This window comes from Artemia sp. Qi Xiang Cuo, chromosome 10 (genome assembly GCF_049724085.1).
Source record: "Artemia sp. Qi Xiang Cuo chromosome 10, ASM4972408v1, whole genome shotgun sequence".
NCBI lineage: Eukaryota > Metazoa > Arthropoda > Branchiopoda > Anostraca > Artemiidae > Artemia > Artemia sp. Qi Xiang Cuo.
In genome coordinates this window covers 10,375,428-10,395,072 of record NC_142803.1, presented here as the reverse complement: position 1 = coordinate 10,395,072, position 19,645 = coordinate 10,375,428, and the positions used below count along the sequence as shown (strand labels likewise).

The 19,645-nt window shown below is 34.6% G+C and overlaps 1 protein-coding gene across 1 annotated transcript in view; it reads right to left on the bottom strand.

Moving 5' to 3' along the window:
- LOC148947454 (T-box transcription factor TBX20-like) overlaps positions 1-19,645 on the bottom strand; it is a 111,054-nt gene that overhangs the window by 12,691 nt on the left and 78,718 nt on the right. Inside the window, exons 4-5 of the mRNA XM_089095270.1 lie at positions 17,079-17,240; positions 15,630-15,706 (exon numbers count right to left, since the gene is read on the bottom strand). Coding sequence (XP_088951396.1) covers positions 15,630-15,706; positions 17,079-17,240 — 239 coding nt within the window. The remainder of the gene's footprint in view (positions 1-15,629; positions 15,707-17,078; positions 17,241-19,645) is intronic.

Below are 19,645 nucleotides of genomic sequence, written 5' to 3'. Positions count from 1 at the left end.
AAGTTCTAATGCCCTTTTTGAGAGTCAAGAATAATTGGAAGGCAACCAGAACCAGTCTCACGTCTATTTTTGCTGCCCCCCCCCCCCTATAAAAGACGTCCGATCAAAATCTTAAGATAGCTATTTTGTTCAAAATGGTTGGAAGGTCCAAAAACTATACCTCTGGGGATGACAAGCGTCCCACAACCCATAGGTCAGATGACTGTAAGTTATGGAAACTGCCCATTGTTTTCATATAGGCAGGGGCGTCATTTGGGGGTGGCAAGGGGGGGGGGGCAGTTGCCCCCCCCCAATAATGTGAAGAAAAAATTATTATACATCGCATGCCCTTTGACTATCCGGATATGGACCTCTCTTGCCTCCCCAATAAAAATGCTGTAGGTCCGCCCCTGCATATAGGTTTTGTTATTTGAAAAGGGGGTTATGTTTGATACTGGATCTTGAGAAAGGCTAACGGTATCCAGGCAAGAATTTTAAGGAATGTCGAGGGAAATGTTAAACTAAATCAAAACGTCCTATGTGAATACACGTTGTCAAAATGTCATATCAGCAACATCTTATTCACGGCTTGGGATAATAAGTTGAAACTTTCTCAGCTATTACTAATACTATTACTACCACTATTGCTGCTACAACTGCTACCGCTGCTGTTACTATTACTACTACCACTACTATTGAACTAAATCAAAAGAGTTTGAGTAAACCCAGGTTCTCAAAATGGCATAGATGTACTTTATTAAGAACAGAATAGGGTTGGAGCTTTCAAGGAAAGTTGATGGGCATGTAAAACTAGATCATAAGGCGCTATGTGCATGCAGGTTTTCAAAATGGTGTACCAGCAATATCTCAGGAACTATTGAGGGTATTAAGTTGAAGCTCTTAACGTTACTACTATTGTTATTATTATTATTATTATTATTATTATTGAACTATCTCAAAAGCGTTTAAATCCATCCAGGTTATCAAAATAGCATGATTACGATTTATGAGGAACAGAATACGGGATAAAGTTGAAATTATCAGGGGAAATTGAGGGATATGAAAAACAAAATCAAGAAGAATAGGTGTGCCTCTTGTCAAAAGAGCGTCAGTACAATATCCCAAGAACAGCTAAGGGTATTACAGAACATAACAAATGAAAATGTTGTGAAAGCAGGTATAATATTTTAAACAAAGCAGTGGACAAAAAAAACAAAAACAACAAATTATGTAACAAAGAAATCCGAATAGTTCGACATCATATCCGAAAGCTTTAATCAACGGGGAAAAATTAATTAAGCTAAATTAATAAAACTTGAAAAGGAAAACAAAACAATAAACAAAACTTAAAATTTACCAGAAAACTGCTCAATAAACTACTTTATGAACCATTATTAAACCAGTTTTTGCTATATTTTCATTGGTTAAATTTTATAAATGGGAAGGCAGTGTGGTCTAAGAATTTATTTGCTGAGCGTAATACCTTAGAAGTTTCAGGACATGCTGTTAGGGATGTTGATCTAAATCAAACAACACTATGTGCATCCAAGATCAGAGGCAACGCTATAGCGTTGCCTATAGTAAAGGCCATACGCCTCCAATGTTTTATTACTTATTATTATTTTTTTCTTCCCAGAGGCACTTCATATGGAAGGTGTCGTGTTAAATACTTCAAAGGGGGCTCGTTCGATTGGAAATCGAGAGTTCTAGTGCCCTTTTTAAGGGTCAAAAGTGATTGGAAGACAAATAACTCCCATTCCATGCCCGCCATTTCCCCAAACACATCCAATCAAAATTTTTAGATAGCCATTTTGTTCAGCGTAGTTGATTTCCAGATAGAAATTATGTCTTTGAGGAGGATACTACCCTCATAGCCCTCAGGGCAGGGGTTGTAAGTTATATCCTTGGGGTTTATACGGTTTTTATAGAAGGTTTTGTCGTAGAAACTTCAAAAAGTGCTATTTAGAGTGAAAATTCAAAGGGCTAGTGTCCTTTTTAGTAGTCGAAATTGATTGGAGGGCAACTAACCCCCCTCTCACGCCCACGTTTTCCCCAAACACATCCAGTCAAAATTTTGAGTTAGCCATTTTGTTCAGCGTAGTTGAAAATTCAGGAAATTAGGTCTTTGAGGTTAACAACCCCCCTCCCACAGCCGTCAGGGTAAGGGTTGTAAGTTATGCCCTGGGGGTATATAAGGTTTTGTATATAAAGCGTTGTCGTAGAAACTTCAGAAAGGGCTCATTCGATGGCCAGTTCACTTTTTAATAGTCGAAAGTGATTGGAAGGCAACTAACACCCCTTCCAAGCCCACCATTTCCCCAAACACATCCAATCAAAATTTTTATATAGCCATTTTGTTCAACGTAGTTGAAAGTTCTGGAAATTGTATGTTTGAGCAGGACACTCCCCCTACAGTCTTCAGGGGCAAGGGTTATAAGTTTTGCCCTGGGGGCATATATGTTTTTTATGGAAGGAATGCTCGTATAAACTTCAAAGAAGGCTAATTTGATCGGAAATTGAAAGTTCTAATTCATTTTTAAGCGTCAAAAAATATTGGAGGGTAACCAGCCTCCCCACTCCTAAACCCTTTTTTCCCAAATACATCCAATAAAAATTTTAAGACAGCGATTTTGTTAAAAATAGTTTAAAGATCATATAACAAAATTGTGGTGTCGACACAACCGCCCAGGGCCCGGGGGCAGGCGTCGTAAGTTATACTCTGGGGGCATATGGGTCTTATGGAAGAGGTGCTAGTATTAACTTCAAAGACGGCTTATTTGATTAGAAATTGAAAGTTCTGGTTCACTTTTTAAGAGTCAAAAGAGATTAGAGGGCATCTAGCCCCCTACCCCTCCACGCCCTTTTTTCCTCAAACCCATCCGATAAGAACTTTGAGATAGCTTTTTTTTAAATAGTTCAAAGACCATATAACGAAAACTCCAGGGTCAAGACAGCCCCCCCCCAGGGCCCGAGGGCAGGTGTTGTAAGTTATGCCCTGGGGGACTATATGGTTCTTATTGAAGGGATGCTCGTAAAAACTTCAGAGATGGCTCATTTGATTGGAAATCGAAAGTTCTAGTTCAGTTTTTTAGAGTCAAAAGAGATTGCGCCAATGCGCCAATGACGCAGTAGTTTTAGACTTTTACAGTAAGAGAAGGAGGTCATACCTAAACTCTTGTTTGTAGTGATTTTTGTTCGTTTCATGCTTGATTTGCATATTCAATTTAAGTTTCACTCGTTTTAAGATTTATTTATTCATTCACATTAATATCTATTATATGTTTGTTTGCATTGATTGTTTATTTAATTTTTGTTCGTTTTAAGTTTCATTTATTCTTCAATAGGAAAATATTTTTTTCGTTTTAAGCTTTGTTTTCATATTCAATCTAAGCATTAATTGTTTTAAGATCTATTTATTCATTTGTATTATTACTTGTTGTATGTTTTTGCTATGATTGTTTATTTAATTTCTGTTCGTTTTGGGTTTCATTTATTCTTTAATAGCATTATCCGGTTGTTTTAAGCAGGAATTTTAAAAGGTATTTGTATCTGCTGAGCTTAAGTTTGAAATGGCCTTTAATTTTCTTTGAAAAACTTATTTTTCTGAAAGTTTTTTTAACTAATTGTCAAAAAGGCTATCGCAGATACTCTTTTTTAACGCCTAAGGATATTAAGTTGAAATTTTCCCGGTATGTCGAGGGGGGTGTTGAGCCAAATCAAAAGAAACCATATGCGTCCAGGTTATTCAAAGGGCGTAATTGTAACATCTCTTGAATGGCCAAGAACATGGGATGAAACTCTTAGGGAATATTAAGGGGGATGTTGCGCTAAGCCGGAACACACTATGTGCATGCAGGTTGTCAAAAGCGCGTATCAGTAATATCTCGGGAACGGCTAAGTGTTTTAAATATTTTAACTTTTTGCTGAAAAAATTATTTTTTACTTTAATTCTGACCGTTTTTCAAATCATGCCAGGAAATCCCCTCTCCCCCCTTATGTTAAAACTTTCCCTGAAAAATTCCCCCGGAGAGATTCCTCATCACAGAAAGCTATTCCCATAGAAAATTCCCCTCCCTCGCAGAGAATCTCCTCCCCCCCCCAAAAAAAACATATATATTCCAAATAGAAAGTACTAGGCTATATGTCAACAATGGGCTAGTCACGTAACTTACAGCCCGTTCCCCAGGAACTACGGAACCAATTTATCCTGAAGGCATAGTTACTGGACCTTTCAACTATCTTGAATAAAACGGCTACCTCAAAATTTTGATTGGATATTTTTGGAGGAAAAGGACATGGAATGGGGGCTGGTTACCCTCCAAACCTTTTGGTCACTGAAACAGATCATTAGAAATTTAGATTTCTGTTTGAATGAACCCTCTCCTGGTTTTACGATCATCCTGGAGAAAAAAAAGAATAAAAGCTTGAAACTATCAGCCTGCTGGTCTAGAGGTATGAATCCTGCTTAATCAAGTCCTATGGTGGCGCAGCGGGTTTCACCTCAGCTTGGTAATGCGAGACCCAGAGATCGAGCCCACTTCTAGCAATACACTGCAGGTCCGAGGCAAGGACCATAGTAGTCATTAAGTGTCGTTAATCCGATCCAAATACAAGGAGTTTGAAACCTCTATGGTTGGGTTTCCTGATATGCTGAATCTGACATTGTAATTTTTGTTAAGATTGTTTGACTTTTTTGGGATGTTTCCCCTTTCCTGATATCAGGCAAACCTTCTGAGACTCTTAACTTTGGATGGGTGTCATTATACCTAATGAATTCTATATATTTGAAATCATCATAAAAATTCAGTTCTTTTGATGTACCTACTGTTTTTTTTTAGAGTTTTGGTTACTATTGGGCTGAGAAGCTTTTCACTTACAGTTTGTCATCACGAACTGTTTACCAAAATACATTTTGAAGATTTTCTGTTTTGTAAGGTTTGTAAATGCAAATTTGCTGATGAGACTTTCATGAATGATTATCAGTGTATAGTAAAGTGTCAATCCACACTTATTTGTTCTTCCAGTAGTCTTGTTCATTATGCTGTTTTTTGTTTGTTTTTTGATGCTCTGAGAAATGAAACAAAAACACAAATATCGAAATAAAAATTGTTTTCAGTAAAGCGCAAACGACGTTCTAGTCTATCGAGGGTGTATGAAGTGCAAGCCTTCATCCTATTTGTGGTATTTTCTCTTCTCCTGACGTTTGACTTGGTTGTGTGTTATAATTTATGTTTGTTTTGGATTTTTTTTTTTAATGATTGATTGTGATTTATGGCCTTTTTGCGCTTGAAATATTATTTGATTTTAGTTCTGCTTGTCTTTGTTTTAATGTAGCTGTTTACTTTTCTTTTAAAAATTTATATTGTGGAAAAATTATTTTAAATTAATTACTTTAAAAGTAATTAATGTCATTATCACCATGTTATTATTACCTAATTTTGTATGAATAAAGACAGAACTCACGGCGGCATTCACGCTATACTACAAGTCCTGATCTGCACTATGTAAAGCCGTTTTTCAAGTTGAGAGGGGGAATGAAAATCGCCTGGCTAAGGTTTTAGACCTTAAAAAATCAATTGGCTGTGTTAGAATTCATTTCTAACACTTTCTACCATTAATTTCTAACATTTTCTAACACTCCGATCCTCTTTTGGTAAAGACTGATGTTTTGTGGCACAAAGGTTCAAAATCACCACTTTGCTGTTACAAGATCTCTTTTGTTACTTAGAAAAGCCATCATCTGTCAAAGCATCTTAGCAATCACTGCAGCATTCATATTATTTACAGCTGACGATTCATGAATAAACATAGAGCTCACTGTGACATTTACGCCAAATTTTAGAGTCCGTTTAAAGATGTCCATCATAACTAATTTAAGGGGGGGGGGCTCAGTTTCAGTAGTATGTCATTTTCCTGCTCTCGTATGATTTTAGTAAATGAATGAAAATGGAAAATTTTACTATTACCCGGTAGCTGAGATTCAGTTCTATCCATTTTATTTAGTTCTATCCAGTTCTATTCAGTTCTTTGAAATCCGGTACAGGATTTGTTAGATTAAAAATAAGGAGAAAATTGGTTGAAATCTGTTGAAAAAATTACATTTTTCCTATTTTTTAAGCGAATTTAGATTCTTCTCTATAAAAAGTCTCAATAATATAATGATTCAGGCTCAGTGAATTAATGAAAGCAATGATATAGGTATCATGTTCTTTTGGCACAAGTTTCGGCAGCAGACTTATCACCAGGGGCGTCGTTTCGGGGGGGGGGGGGGCAAGGGGAGTTATTTGGCCCCCCAATAATTTGGAGAAAATAACTATTATATAGCCATGCCCCTTGACTATCCGGATATGGACCCCTCATGCCCCGTCAATAAAAATACTGAAGCTACTCCCCTGCTTATCATGACTAAAGCAGTAGCTGCAACCTGGTAAAGAGCGAACCACAGCCCATAGTAACCAAAAGTTAAAAATGGTATTTTTTTTTTTAATGCCTAGTGAAAAATATGCCATCTGACACTGATTCAGGAATGGTAACTATTATTTCGGCCCATGTTAAAAGTAAAAGTTTATTGCGAAGAAATATTTACAGTGATTTCGAAAAAGAGCCTGAAACCCCTCGAAAATGGTGTCAGATCAAAATAAAAAGTGTACCATTGTAATTAGCATAGTCGAAAACCTTTTGCAGGGAATTTACAGTCCCCCACCTTGAACAACAAGGAAAATCACTTTTTTGCATTAGTAGCTGACCCGTCTCCCGTTTGTTTTTTCTTTTCTTTTTTTTTCAGGGTTAGTGGTTTACCAGAACATCATAGAGAGATTCTTAATGGGTCATTCAAAAGCTATTTCTCATACCACAATTTCAAGTGCCATAGGGCACTAGATATGGCACTTTTTGTGCCGTTTCTCAAGGGGTGGGACTAGAGGGCTACCACAGCATCGTAGACAGATTTTTGATAGCTCATATAAAAGATTTTCCTTATATCTACGTTCTTCCTGCAAATTTCAGCATCTTCCAGTTCCAAATGGCACTAAAACGGCACTTTTGGTGCCATGTCTCAAGCGGAAAAGCTGCGGCTAGTGGGCTGCCAAAACTTTTTAGAGTGATGTTTAATGGCTCATTTGAAAGCTATTGCTCATCAACACTTTGCTCAAACAACACTTTTGGTGTTAATTCATAAGTAGAAAAGCTTGGAGGTATAAAAGAGTATCATTGTAATAATTATGGTCCTATACCGTTAGCCGGAGGTTTGCAAGAACACCTCCCGTGTGTTACTCCTCCAAGCACCCTTAATAAGCTAAAAGCTGTCATAAAATGCTTTATTTTTATACTGTTAAAAGTGTCCTTAAATGGTTTACTTTTACTGTACCAAAACTCCTATATTGTTTTGTGTTTTCAGTAAAGCACTAGTTTTCTATACTCCTACAAACATAGGGAAATATCACCAGTTAGTTTACTTGCACTTGTTTTATCATATACATTATGTAGGCTGTGAAGTAACAATTTTTGTTTGTTTTAAGTTTCAATTTCGCTCTTTACTTTCCTCAGAAAAACTTTGTTTTTTAAATTAATCACAAAATTGCTTGTTTTAGAAGGAACATATGCCTATACCTTAAAATTTTGTATAGCGCAAGGACACAAGCAGAGGAAAGGGGGTGTTTCTGGGCTGATGCTCCTCTCTCCAATGGAAAAATTACCCCAGTATTTTTATATTTCGCCCATTCTATCACAATTTTCCCCCCCCCGCATTGGTTGACCTACTCAAATTTAAATTACTGCTTACACAGCTCCCAAAGTGCAATATGATGAACCTGATATAAAGACAGACTGGCTATACGAATCGTATCTTTCTGTGATGAGCCCTTAGTTGGAGAAAAACCATCAGTGTTTTCTTAATTAAGTAAATCAGTACTTTCTTAATTAAGTACCATCGGTGCTTTCTGAATTGTGTATTGTATTGTTGTGTAAGATGGTGTAGAGACTAGGTTTTATATTAGGGTCATATTTGGGTTATGGGTGTATAACATTGAAGGAAGGGAGTACAAGGTAGACAGGGAGATCTTGGAGCAAATGGTTTCTTAATTTTATATTTTTGGTGCTACCGTAGAAGGGGAGCCGTGTTCCAGAAAAAAAACCCTGCAAAACACATAGGCAGATTTGGGTAATTCTTGGTTAAATGTCACATAATTAATTCAGTTAAGTTTGAGTGTTAGCACTCAAATTTATAGAGTTTTTTTTTCAATATGGCGAAGATTACAACTGAAAGGAATGTTGGTAAGATTAAAAAAAAAAACAGAATAAGAAAGGTGGATGGTAATTCATTTGTTAGAATCTTGAATTTGATTATTATAGTTTGAGTATGGCATAGATTTGACCACCGTTTCAGATATTGCTCAAGAAATATTTCTTTTCTCTTTTAAAATAAGAAAGAGGATTTACCAATTTTACTTAAAACATATTTGAATAGCATTTAAATCATTAAATATTATTTTGTAACTAGTAAAATAAATAAGTAATAATTACTGAATAGTATTTAGTCTCAAGTCCTCTAAGCATAGCTAAAGTTGCGGCACCACATACCGCATTACTATTAATAATCTTCTAATTCTTTATGTCAACTTTTCAGAAGGAGAAGAAGAATAATAAAATAAAATAAATAAAATAAAATAATGCATAATAATAGCTGAAGTGTTTTACACATACTTGGAAATTTTAATTTCACAATATTTTGTATTTTTAAATAGAGAAATAATAGATTTTAATTATTGCATAATATTTAGTCTCCTTTGCAAAATTCTTCGAACATTCGTCTAGTGGCGGCACCATATCAAGATATATTATTAATAATCTAGTGATTTTTTTTTTCAGCTTAAAAAATTCAGGAGAAGAAAATAACCTATAATAGTAGTAGATATTAGTCTAAAAGCAGCAAATTTACTGCCTTCAAATAAGGGTTATTTTCACCGCTTCGTGCTTTATAAAAGCAATCTTTCTCCATTATTTAATAGGGGCTCATTTTAACACTTGAGAATTTTATGGTTTCTGATGAGTACATTTCATCAAACCCAAAAATGTCGAAAAGATCCGTTTTTTCTCACTTTTAACCGAAATAGATAGACAAGGGCGTTGATTACCAAAAGTTATGGGCCGCTTTGTCGGAAATTAACCTCGTAAATTAAAATTATAGACCTATCCGCAGTTCCTGGCTATACACCCCTTTACACACGCGATGATACTGTGTCTACTCACTCATGTCATGAAAAACCTTAAACTGCAAAAACCTCGAACTTAAAGTACGTGCCAAATGATGGAGCAAAATATGAAGCTTATTTATAAAGCTTCCATAAGCAGCAGTGGTGTCAATCCACGAAAATACAGTGGGGAATGTATTTTTCAAAATCTAAAGAAGGGGTGGGTGATTTTATCATTTTTATAATTTTTTCAATGAAAATATAAGAAAAAGTATTTTCAAAAACCTAAAGGGGCCAACAAAATCTAGAGGAAGGCAAATTACTCCGACTCCCCCTCAGCTGAATTGATTCCCCTAAATACAGATCCAAATGAAGGTGTTTAATCGAATGAAAATGCATACTTTTGTCTTTTTTCATCTTGTTCTAGGTCCACACAGGATCAATATTTGTTTGTCATGGGAAGTTGTCAATTTAAACAATTTTGGTTGCTTTTTCAAATAATTTATTGATTTAAAAAGTTCAATTTTTATTGAGCAACTAGGCATTTTTTTTTCCACGGAACAGCCACATCCACGTATATTGATAGCCAAATTTTTTTTTTTCGAAACAACGGCATCAATAACGGAAGAGGCAATCATTTGTGAACATAACGGCGACTAAAACAGTGCATTGAGAAGATCCACGAGTGGTTCATATAGTAGTTCCTTTTTCCATGTGAGCCTAGAATTGGGCAAATTTTTAATTAGTGCTACTAACTCCTCACCGCAGTGCCAAGCCACTTGAGGCTGATACATTGTTGAAGTCTCTTCAGTCCAGCCTATTTATAGTTTCCGTGTTGACCCCCACCCAAGAAATAATTTATTTTTTTTATAATAAGGAATATGGACGATTTGACCTACTACGTCTCCCCTACCTCGTTCTGAAATTCCCGGTTATTCTGTTCATATCTGTCTGAACAACTCCACAGGGAATGCGGAAATATGTGATCTAAAAATTTATATTTTTGCATTTTGTTCCCTCTCCGCCAAAAACATATATAACGCCCAGGACTTGGAGTTGTGAGCGCCAATGAAGAATAATTATTTAATTTTCGAGCGGTTTGCCGCTATTAAGACTCAAATTAGCGCAAATATACTCACCTCCTTAGAATGTTTTGGATCTTCACACCCCTCCCCAATGAGATATATTCCTAGCTGTGTGTTCAAAGTGGAAGAAGGTCTGCGTGCTAAAAAAGTCCATAAGGGGCAATGGTACCAAAAATAACCATTTGGAAGTCCCTAATGGAAAGTATAGACGGAGGTGTTCTGATAGTTTATTTCACCTCCATAGGTCTCAAAATATTCAAGTCTTGCTTTCTCCAAGAGTAATATCTTATTTTAAATCCTTCTGTTGTGTATCATATTATACGGAATACTTTTCCTGATTCAGCTCGAGAAGGCCGCTTGTTTGGTACCTTCAAGATACTTTTCAAATCTTTTTGGTTTCTGTTATTATCATCATTATAGCTTTTTCTCTATTACTACCAACTTGAGCCAAATGAACTCTTTTGTTCTCCTTCTCTCTCTCTCTTGTTTACAAATTAGTGTTTCAATAATATAGTATCCTCCCCCCCCCCCCTTCACAGGACATGGATCAGTCCCTCATATTTGTTGCTTGATTTTGTTTTTTTATGAATATAGTATCGTATCTTTAAAAAATACACAGGGATCATGCTTGAGGGGGGGGAGGCGTGGAGCTCAACATCTCAATTCAAAAAATTGTGGTTTACTATCAATCTTACTTCTGTATATAAAACAACTGCAATTTCTACTTATAAATCCTTCATCAAAACCTGCATTGACCAACAGTTACCGAGTGAAAAATTTGCGGGGAGGAAGGGATAAAATTGTCATCATGACATTAAAACTTAAAACGAACAGAAATTATTCCGTACATAAAAGGGGCTGTCCTCAACGCCTCGCTCTTTACGCTAAAAGTTTTTATTGTTTTAAAAAATAGAGTTGTGAGAAAGAGTCAAACTTTAGCATAAAGAGCGAGGCATTGAGGAGGGGACAGCCCCTTTCATATACGGAATAATTTCTGTTCGTTATAAGTTGTAATGTCACTCCTTACTTTCAGTTAAAAAAACTTGTTTTTTTTATTTAATTTTTGAATGTTTTTGAATTAATACAGTTTTGATTTTGGTTCACCGTAGGCTACATGAATAATTAAAACAAAATTTACATATTAATTTTACTTTTTTTTGGTTAAATGGCTTTCTCGAATGTTTTTTAACTTTATTTACGAACGTTTTTATTAGTAATAAATATACATAGCTTACGAATTAACTTACGTAACGAACTTCTATATTCATATATTTTTATACATATATTAGGGGTTCTCTCCCTAGTCAATACCTCGCTCTTTACGCTAAAGTTCGAGTTTTGTTCCAATTCTTTTAAAAATGACCCCTTAATCACAAAGGCCGTTAATTGGAATAAATAGCTCTTATGAAAGTACTAAAAAATCCTTGGCATAAAGAGCGAGGTATTGACTAGGGGGCGAACCCAATCATATACGTAATAATTTCTGTTAGTTTTAGTTTTTGATGTTGCTCCTTACTTTTAGCTGAAAAACTTGTTATTTTTTTTATTTAATTTCTGATCTTTTTTTTAAATAATGCTGGAAAATCCGGCGCCCCTTCAAAGCAATTTCCCTTCCCCCATAAAAACTTTCTCCATCGAAAGATCCTCCCACATAGCCCCCTGATCCCCCCCCCACTACCATAAAAATCCCCCTTGAAAACGGCTGTATACTTCCCAATAACCAATACTATATGTAAACATTGGGTAACTTTTTTTTTTTTTTTTTTTTAGTGAACAATTATTTTCATTTACGACATGTGAGGTACGTTTACTCAGTCCGATTTTGAGAAAGTCATATGAAGATCACATAGAAACCTGACTTCATTAAGGTTTAATAATAAGTTATATGTACGCTCTCATCATCATTGTTTAATTATCTCAATCACCCCCCGAGTAAGCCAATAAATAGCTATTTCATGATAAAGAAGACAAAGTCAAGGTGGTCTAATCATAACAGCAATGTATGATTATTACACAAAGAAAAAACAATCAACACTTTCCTATATGCACGCAATCTAAAACGCCCCTCGCACATATCGGCGAAAACTTAATCAAAAGAAGTTCAGGTTGATAACACAGAAGGTGTTAATACAGCCGATAGACTAAAGGAAAAAACCTATTTCATATTTTTATGGTTAAATAGGCTTAACTATGAGCTAAATGGTCTTGATGTTATCGATTTTTAGACGTAAGAAACCAGTTTGTTGATATAGCGTTTTATTCTGTTTAAATTTGTTTGGTGTTAGTAATTTGGTTGATGATATTGTTAGCTATTAACATACTTAAAACTGAACAAATAAACTTTTAAATAAGGATAAATCCATTTATTTAGACTGTGAAAATGGAAACGGATTTATCCCCATTTGAAAGTTTATTTGTTCGTCTTAGAACGGCAGTGTAGTCTAGGAAAACAACACCTAAAGTAAAGGTGTTATGTCGAAAATACTTAAAACTGGGTTATCAGATCTGGGTTTTTGAGCTTTTCTGCTACTCTTTGGCTGTCATTCAAAATGTCGTTCAAAATCGTAACTCATATATCAGCCCCAAATTAGGCTAAAGGGGACAGGAGGATCCCCCTCGATTTTGAACGACATCTTTTGGTATTTTCATTGAAAAATCGAAAAATTGCCTCGCCCAGATCATAAAAAAATCTGTTTTTGTGTTTTCATAATAGAATTTAAAAATAATCATTGCCTCCGCCCCTATAGTTTCATTAATTGGTACCCCCGGTGGACACTTTAGCTTAGGTATGTGTAGGAGCTGGCTTCCAGGAAAGGGAAGAGGGCATAAAACTTTGAAAATACAAAAATATAAAGAGCTAATGAGGAATTTTGTGAAGACACCGAATAAATACAGGCCAAGCAAATTTTTCGGATACATGACTAACTAGCGAAATATAATGCAAATACTACAACAAAGAGAATTGAGACTCATTAATAAAATAGTGATGAAATAAAATCATCACAAAATATATAAATTTTGACAGATATCTTAGATACATTAAGTCAAAAATGTTCCAACAAAACTGGCAGAAAAGTTACTGATTCAAGCCGTAAATTTCATTAAAATTTTGAGAGTTCCTTACTGTGGTATTTGCTGTTCTATCAGCTAGCTTTTGAATCTTTCGGCTATTTCCGAAAAATTAATACGAACGATGCATTTCAACCACTGTCATCAGAAAATTCTTCAGTAATTTCATAGATTTCCATGTGAGGGAAAGTCATTGTTCTTTTTGTCATTATTAAAAAACAAGAAAAAAAAGAATAAGTGGCGAGCTATATGAAAATGTAGGAAATTATAGTGGAAATCATACAAACCTCTAGATTTGAGTGCTAGGCAAGGTGTTATCTGGAAGGGGGGAGTACCGGCTTTGAACACCTCTCCTTCCTTGAAATTTTTTTTCGAATCATACAAACGTAATAAACAAATTTCTAATTCTATTTTTAATATTTTCTTTTGTACCTATCCCCCTCCTGAAAAAATATCCCCCGAACAAAAATCATGGTACGCAGTTGTTGCTAGACACAGCCCTGAAGTTCTCTCATTGGTGGTGTTCCCGTTTCTGTAGAAAAATCGGCAGCTTTAAAGTATAAAAACAAGCAAGGGAAAGGGAAAGAGACTTCGTGAAGACTTGAGTATTTTCTGATCTGTAATATTTTTCGTGGGAGCTTAATTTTAACTTTTTCGGTCTTAGCGTCAGAGTACACTTGGTTGAGTCTTAATTTAGTACATTTTTAAGAAAAGATTAATTGTTTTAAATGGCAAAACGAATTACTCGTCCATTGAATGTTGTGTAGCCTAGATCTGCAGAAGGATTTATGTAACTATTCCGGAACCTAAATGTACTTTGAGACATCTATCTGCTAATAAAAGCAAAATAAATTCTAATTATAACCAGGGACGCTAATCTACAAACATGTTTGCAGGGGGCAAGACTTTTTTGATATTTTAAAAATTTTAAATATTTCTGCTTTGTTGAGACGTTTGATCAAATTTGATGAAACATTAGTCAACTTTCTTAAGTATTTAGGGAATGGTAAGATGTTGAAAATTCTGAATTTTTAAGAAATCATGTGGTATTTACTTCTAATAGTTTAAATAGGAAAGACACTAAAGAAAAGGAGATACCCTCCCCCCCCCAAACCAAAGAACGTGCATTGTATAGGCCATTATAGCGGGAACCAGCATGGTATTTCATTTGTTTTTTTTTCTGTTTGTGTTTTATAGAGTTATTTGATTACATTCGATGACACGTTACTTAAACCAGTCAAAGTGATGGGAAACGGTGAAGGTGTTAAAAATGTGGAAAACATTTTAATGTGGAAAACAGTAAAGATAATAAAATATAAGGACTAATTGATTTATTTCTTGTCGTAACAGTAATGGTATAATCGGTTACACTTACCCGTGGTTACATTGTCAATGCTAATAAAATGATTAAGGTTCCACTACGTTTCCTCCTGAAATTTGTATCTAAGGTAAATCTTTAAGATATTACCTTTGCCCCTCCCTTCAAGACGGGCAAAAGAAAATAAATGAGAGAAGAGTTTTTTGCCCGTAAGAGCTATATTTTATTTAAATTTAACGAAATTTTGTAACGCATTAGTAATTGCTGGTTTCCAAGGGGTAATTTTATCCGCCCCTGATAAGCTTCCTTTTTCTGCAAATGACCTCATAACTAAGAAAAAAATCCCATCTATTCGAAACAAAATGCCTCGAAATTGGATGAAAGGCCAATTTTCTTTCTTCGAAACTCTAAACCAAAACTTTTTTTCAGATATCTTGAATCTTGTGAAGTCAATCCTACCACACTACTCCTGTATTATAGCCCTACCCCTGCTCGAAGAAATCCTACTAGTCCTCCCTTATATACTAAGTTTTATTAGTTGACTATTTTTTTTTTCAGAAGCAACAGCTTTTGAAAAAGGCTTATAGCTCCCTTTAGACCAAGGACCCTATATAGGGTAGAACGACCTGTTCTTTTTTTCTTCAACACTAAGCAGTTGCCTAAAAAGTAAGACATTTCTAGAAAGCTTTAAAACTAAAGTCTCGTTTAATTTTTGCATTTATAGGAAAATTCAAGGTGCTTACACTCAATGAAGTATGGACAAGAGTCTCCATTTTAGATCCTCCGATCCTCTTTTCAGCCCCACCCCTCATAGACTTGTCATTTCCCCAAAAATATTCAATAACAAATCTGAGATAGCCTTTTTGTTCAGCATAGTTGAAAGGTTTAGTAATTGTCATTCACACAGATGAATCAATGCCTGAAATGGTGGAAAATCTTTTGATATTTTTTTTCGACTGAACAAAGGGAAACAAAATGAAAATGACTTACCTTTCGAAGTCAGTAAGTCTTGTTGAATCTCGGAAACCTTTGGCAAAAGGATTGCTGTCTATTTTCAGCTTGGTAATCTGAAGGGAAAAGATGGGTCTAAAGGTACAAAGTCCAAAAATACGAAAAACATTTCGTCCAAAGATAAAAATAACATGACACTTGAAAAACCTCATAGAATTACCTTAATCCCCTTTAAATATCCTATATATATATATATATATATATATATATATATATATATATATATATATATATATATATATATATATATATATATATATATATATATATATATATATATATATATATATATATATATATATATATATATATATATATATATATATATATATATATATATATATATATATATATATATATATATATATATATATATATATATATATATATAAAAATATATATATATATATATATATATATATATATATATATATATATATATATATATATATGTCTCTATGGATCTATGTCTCTACAGAAACAAGGAATCTTCTGATTGGCTAACGAAAATGCGATACCAACAAAATTAAAACATACTGTTTACCATTGAACTAAAGAAAAGTTATCCATACTTTCCTATTTGGTCACTAGATTTGGCTATAACCTTTAATAACGTGGAGATCTACGTATAGGCAAATATAGATATATTTTAAAAAAGTCAATGTGCAAACCTTAGTTAATATACCTAGACTGAATTTCAATCCTGCTCAAAAACTAGTGCATACTGTATGTAAAAAAGTACAAATTAGTTATTTTGCATTTTTAAAATTATCTGGAAAAAATAATGTCTAACAAACTTTAGTTCTTATTTTCTTTACTATTTTTTATGATTATTTGAACCAACTAAATTAATATATTTTTTTCCAATGCCTATTTTAATATTCGAAATTTCAGTCATGTGATATGACAGCTTTATATAGCATACTCATTTGTCTTCATGCATCAATCAATGACCAGATGAACTATAGTTTGAACTTAGTTTCAACTATATAGAATATAGAATATATTCTATATAATATATAGAATATATATATCTATAGAATACAGAATATTCTATAGAATATTCTATTCTATAAAACTATAGTTTATAGTTTATCTGATTTGAGAAATGTTAACAATTCTCAAAAGTAAGAACAGGAGCCCCATCTAAATTCTCTTAAGAATATCAAAATTTCAATTTACCTGCTATATTTATTCTCCTAAGAGTATTTTTATAATCCACCACCCCCCTCACTTCTAAATAGAAAGTGGATGCGCTTTATTTTAAAAAAATCTACACCTAGGAATTCCAGACAAACTGTAACACAAATATTTACCTATTTATTATATGTCCTGCCTTAAAGCATTACCGAACCTTTTCGGGGAATTTTTTTTTCTAAACATAATCCTGGCCTTACTATTTACTGCGTCTTCAGAAAAAAAACTTACCAACTGATTCTGGTAAGCAGTAACAGCTGTAAAAACCGTTTCAGAGAAGAGGTAACTTCGATATTGCTCTCCTTCGAGATCAGTGGGTGCTTGATTCTGCTCAGGTCGTAGTTTCACTAAGAATACTCGAGGCTGATATCGGTGCATCGAATTTAGGACAATCTAAAAAACAAAATGTATTGAAGTTAATAAGCGAGCATTTGAAGAGGGACAGGAACAGCCCTTGGAAATTGTTCAAAGAAAATAAGTATTCCTGATTAAAAGTGATAAAATGAAGTATTATTCCCTCTCTTAACTTCTAGAGATATTTTCCCATGGAGAACAATTCTCCTCAAAAGTACTGTTACTTGTCACCTAGCCCCCATGCTAGTTCAAAGCAAAAGTCAAAATGTTCAGTTTCAACAGAACGTTATCATCTATATCTGGCAACGATTTTACTTCTTTAGTGTATGATCGATTAAAATGTATATTAAACCGTTCCTTACTACTTGTTTTGCAGTTAGACTCCTACCATCTTGAATATTTCCCCTCCAGATGTATTTTCAAGGACTAGTTTTTGGCTTCTTTAAAATAAAGTCTGAGTTAAGTCTATGCTATGTCTATATTATAAGTCTATAGTATAAGTTTATACTATGAGTAAAGTCTATATCACGAAGCTTTTATAGCTAAACCCTTTAAACAGTAAAACAAAACTTTTCTGCTTATCTGCATCATTTCTTCTCGCTGAGATGACTGTTAGCCTGGTTTCTTTGAGAAAGCCATGCAAATAGTAGGACACCTCACAAAGACCGTTCCAGAGCGCTGAGGTTCTAATTACTGAAGATATAAATTCATATCTTTTGACCTTTAAGAATGGTTCTATTGATTCTTACTTTACACCTCAGTTCTTCTTGCACTTCCCGAGGCAAACAGGGCTTTGGTGGAAATCATTCCGTCATCGCGTAGTCTGGCTGCGACGTTTATGTCCTCCAATTTTGGTATCATTATAGCATGAATGGGACCCTAGGACGCTTGTCTATTTCTCTCGCGTATCCTATTTAGTGTGAGGCTAGTCAATTTCTCACCAGCTCAGGTGCTGAGAAAGTATAATTTTTTTTCTAAAAAAAAGAAATTCCCAAGACATAGCTGTTTAAACTATCCTTCCATAAAAATAATATTGACCAGAACCTGTCATCCCCATTTCTCAGGGCTGCTGGAAGGCGACAATGAGATGAATGATGGAGCAATAGAAGAATAGAACACAGCTGGAATAAGAAGGTAGGATACAATGAAACAAAGTAAGTACTCCCAATTCTTACCCAACGATGAATAAACACATGCTACGACTCGGGAATTTTCGGAAGCACCTTGCCTGAATTGGGGGGGTTTATTCGTCTATAGACTATGCCAAAAATACAAGCTAACCGTTGAAACAAGGAGGGGTCTGATAGAAGATCAGACCCCTCGTTCGTTGTCTACTCCTTCTAGTTCGTTGTCTACACCTGCTAGGAGTAGACAACGGGTTGATTTTTTTTCATCTTTTGACTGTCAAGCTGGAAGATATTGTGGGAGAAGCAAGGCTCCTAAAGCTGTCAAAATACATGGTAAGGATGAGCAAATCACTCTTTTTGGGTTCACCTGGCCATTTTTTTAGGGTGTGGAGGCAACGGGCCTTTGAGGCCTGAGCCTCGACCCAGAAGGATCCATCCAACAGAAAATTACAAAAATACAAGTATTCCTTCCATGAATATTTATCAAGATATAACAAGATATTATTTTGTCTATGAAAATTTTTAAGGCCATTTCAGGTGGGTGCCTTAATCCCTGTTTCCAGGGATTGACCCAGCCACTTCCACAGAAAATTTTCACGGGTCGAGTACATATTTGTTGTTCCAACCCAGGTGCACCAATTTACTAAATTGTTGCGGAGGTAGGGAATTAAACAAAAAAAAAATAGAGATACAAAAAAAGTATTTTCCAAAATCTAGGTCCTCCTAGATTTTGGAAAATGTTGTTGTTTTTCGTTTTTTCATTAAGAAAATACCATAAGAGGCAATTTCAAAATAGTGGGGGGAGAATAAAGGGACAAATTCCCCTTGTTTCCCCTTCCACTTATATGGTGCACCTGTTTCAATCAGATATTCATTTAAAATTTCATAGCAATTCTTTGAATGATATCAATCACTAACATAGCAGACCCCTGATATTAGCTGATAACTGTATTTGGTGCTAATTATCTCCTTTTTTTTATAAATTACTCCCACTTCCTCCCCACTTGTTGACATAACCATCATTTCACTTAAATTTAATTTCTTTTTAATATCACCTACACTAAGTTAAAATATTCAATTACATTTTTTCAACTTCGGGTACTTATTTAAGTCCCGGTACTTCTTTGGGTCAAATGAACCGACATAATTTTGGTGGGAAGGAGCTTAGTTAAAAAACAAAAAAATTACACGGAAAGTATAAAACAATTACAAAATATCAAGACTTCATAGGGGAGGAGGGAGCTGAATCACTAACCAAGATATGTCGAGTTTTCAAGCGGATTTTGAGGAAAGCACGAGTTCTCTTATTTGCAATAA